General features: G+C 41.8%; 1 protein-coding gene across 1 annotated transcript in view; it reads left to right on the top strand.

Annotated features, from left to right (window-relative positions):
* tmem276a (transmembrane protein 276a) overlaps positions 1 to 3,223 on the top strand; it is a 4,386-nt gene extending 1,163 nt beyond the window's left edge. Inside the window, exons 2-4 of the mRNA XM_024135642.2 lie at positions 705 to 818; positions 1,483 to 1,620; positions 2,249 to 3,223. Of these exons, the coding sequence (XP_023991410.1) occupies positions 705 to 818; positions 1,483 to 1,620; positions 2,249 to 2,511 (515 nt within the window). The 3' untranslated portion in view covers positions 2,512 to 3,223. The remainder of the gene's footprint in view (positions 1 to 704; positions 819 to 1,482; positions 1,621 to 2,248) is intronic.
* Positions 3,224 to 3,589: the final 366 nt, after the last annotated feature.

Genomic DNA, 3,589 nt, shown 5'->3' with positions numbered 1-3,589 from the left:
CAGCAACAACAACAAGGCTTTTCATCCATCATTTCGTAACACAGTGACTTTAATACATTTTATTTTTTAACCTTTATTTAACTAGGCAAGTCAGTTAAGAACAAATTCTTATTTACAATGACGGCCTACCGGGGAACAGTGGGTTAACTGCCTTGTTCAGGGGCAGAACGACAGATTTKTACCTTGTCAGCTCGGGGATTCGAACCAGCAACCAACCTTTCRGTTACTGGCCCAACGTTCTAACCACTAGGCTACCTGCCGCCCCAAAACACACCAATGTGACACAAATGTTGACGTTTGATGTATTTGTGTYATCTCAACGTTGTGTCAGTGTGTTCATGGGGTCATATTGTACTAGAATAGGCCCCACTTGTCTGTATGGTATTTCTGGATTAAAACCTATAGGCTACAGAGCTGCAACTAAGACCATAGGCCAATGGGGGGGAAAACACTGCATATTATAACACTGTATGTGAATATATGTGGTGAAACTATGGTTCATGCTGCTAGTCATTAAAAAAAAATATCGGGTAGGCTACATATGCAAAAAAATGTGTCATTTCAATATGGCCTCTCCATTTTTTATTTAACCTTTTATTTAAACAGGGAGTCACATTGAGATTTAAAAAAAATATATATWTTTTCCAAGCGGAGCCCTGTACACATTGAAACTATGTGTTGTTGTTTTTCTTCCTTGTCTGCAGGTTTGGTTCAACGCTGCACACCAATAAAATACTACTACTCTTCTTCAGCCCTGCCCAGACGTCTGAGCACCAATATAACCAAGACTATTGGTCAGGATGAGTGGCATGCACTCCGTAAGTTACCATAATAACCCCCTTTTTCTATCTCCATCTGGGGAATTAGAAAGCGTCTACAAAATSGCGCCTGGTCGGTTGGAAATACAGAGGGGTTAATTAAGGGGTGGCTGGGTAAAAACCCCGTAACACATCTGGGGCACACTTTATTTACATATTATGGCTATCCGGGCTATCAACAAACTATCTGTTTACAAGCAACTGCTTACTAAGGTGGGATGTCGTTTTTAGAATAGGGTTAAGTTAGTTAGGGATTCGGTTTAGAATAAGGGTTATGTTAAGGTTAGGGATTCGGTTTTAGATAAGGGTTAAGGTTAAGTTAGGATTCGGTTTAGAATAGGGTTAGGTTAAGGTTAGTAGATAGTTATTTGACATTTTACTGCTATTCTGTAGAGCATCTCAGAATGGACTATCCAAATAATGTGTTATCCAAATCAGCCCTTCCCCCGTCCATTAGAATTGAAATATCAATGTGGGCCCTACCACAATTGTCAAAGATATTGACATCAATTACTCCCAAGAGACATTGAGCACCCTCGACAGTCAATGTGTAATTCCAACTCTTCAGTCAAACTAAAATTGGCACCAAAACAGCAAAATAAATTATTTTATACTATGTAGACGTCTTGATTTCTTCATCCCAAATTCCCCTCTCCCTGCGTAGACCTGCAGAGAATGACAGCCAGTTTCATCGGCATGGCTGTGTCCATCATCYTGTTTGGCTGGGTGATCGGAGCTCTGGGTTGTTGTAAGCAGCATGACCTGATGCAGTACGTAGCTGGACTCCTGTTTCTCATGGGAGGTAAGTTCTGAGAGAACACGCGCACACTATGGACTGCTCTTCCTCATAGGAGGTGAATGAGAAAGGATGTACACAGAATACATAGCAATACCATAAAGTACCACTAGGGGGGGGGGGGTACAGCGTTTGTTATGGAGAGTGAGGCATCATCCTACTGGACAGRCATATTCTAGCMCCTATACTCACATCMGWTAGGTGCAGTTAAATGTGTTGTTTTACAGGGTAAGCCATAGTAGTACGGCACCCCTGGAGCAAATTAGGRTTAAGTGCCTTGCTCAAGGGCACATCGACAGACTTTTCACCTTGTCTGCTCAGGTATTTGAACTAGCAACATTTTGGTTACTTGCCCAACGCTCTAAATGCTAGGATAGGCTAGGCTACCTGCCCTCTGATTGGCTTGGTAGGAATGTCACTATAGTGCTTCCACCTATCAAATCCCCTCAGATCTGCAAGAGTGGTTAGGGAGTAGGGACTAGGGACTAGGGACTAGGGTTCGATTTGGAATTCAGAAGTCATTCTAATACCATCGATAAATGCATGAAACAGTCTTGTATATACTCTCTCCCTCTCTCTGTCTCTCTTCCTCTCKCTCACCCTCTTCTCTCCCTCTCTCTCCCTGTCCCATCAGGAACATGCTGTATCATTTCTCTGTGTACATGTGTAGCAGGGATCAACTTCCAACTGTCCCGTTAYCCTCGCTATATGTATGGGATCCCAGAAGACATCAGTCACGGATACGGTTGGTCCATGTTCTGCGCATGGGGGGGCCTAGGTCTCACCCTATTGGCCGGCTTCCTGTGCACCCTGGCTCCTTCCCTATACCCCCCCGTCCCTCACACTATGGTAGAGAGGCCGCAACGCAAGCCCCGACATGAGAACGGCTGTGTGTGACACCATAGAAATCAAGTACTATTTGAGTTGAATACAGGAGTGTGTGTGACATTCAGTGTCTGCCAGAATTTCCAGTGACAGGACTCTCATCCCTCCTGTAAGTCTTGTTTCTTCTATGAAAAAGAGATGCTTTTCTGTTCTGACTGGACAGGAGACGTTACCCAGGGACTAAGATCTGTCAGTGCTGTGTGCCTGACTGCACAAAGAAAGAAACAGACAGACAGACAATTGGTTCTGGCTCTCCAGCTGGAGGGGAATATGTTGGGCTCGGATGGTGACTGTTTACTGTAGAGGAATTCAGTTCTTCTTTTCTTCGGTCCTCCTCTTCCTCCTTAAACCCAAAATGTCAACAGTTACAGAATGATCTTTTATGTCCGATAATGAATTGTTCAGTGTTATTGCTTGCTATTAAAAGAGTAGAGAAGTTACTCTCCTAAAATATCTTCCTGTACCTTTGACCTTTTGATGCTGGTTCTAAAAAAAAATTAAAAAAGAACACAGAAGAACAATAATAGCCGAACTTTAAGGGACGAATTCTAACTTCTACTTAAGTCTATTTTTCACTTACTCTCCCATTGATGTCAATGCATGGCCAAGTGAAAATTTGACGTAAGTCCCAAGTTAGGATATACCCCTAGCTAAGTTGTAATAATTTAAAATAATAAGGATGTGTATTATCACATTTTCAAAGGGCAATCATGTAGTAGTTTTACTGTTTGAAAACAAAATAATATGTAAATGTCGATTTAGAAAATGTATGTATGTATGTATGCAGGTTTGCTTTTGTGTGTATTAAAAAAAAAAAAAACATGAGCATTAAGATACAAGATTGTATTTGATGGGAAATGTTTTGATGTTCTTGAAGTTTACTGATCATGATAGTACCATCAAGATATTTTTGAAAAATAAAATGATGATACAAACCGTTGCTCTTGTGGTTGTGAATGTAACTATTATACAATAAAAGATAGCCGGTCCATTCAGACTCTGACCCTCTGTGAGAGGACACAGTGATACTGGCCGAGGCAGATCTATGCATCGTATAACTCTGGGCTCCCGAGCGGCGTAGCGGTCTAAA

The sequence above is a fragment of the Salvelinus sp. IW2-2015 genome, unplaced genomic scaffold, assembly GCF_002910315.2.
Source record: "Salvelinus sp. IW2-2015 unplaced genomic scaffold, ASM291031v2 Un_scaffold537, whole genome shotgun sequence".
Classification (NCBI taxonomy): Eukaryota; Metazoa; Chordata; class Actinopteri; order Salmoniformes; family Salmonidae; genus Salvelinus; species Salvelinus sp. IW2-2015.
Note: the sequence above shows the minus strand (reverse complement) of the source record. Positions and strands in the feature narration are given on the sequence as shown.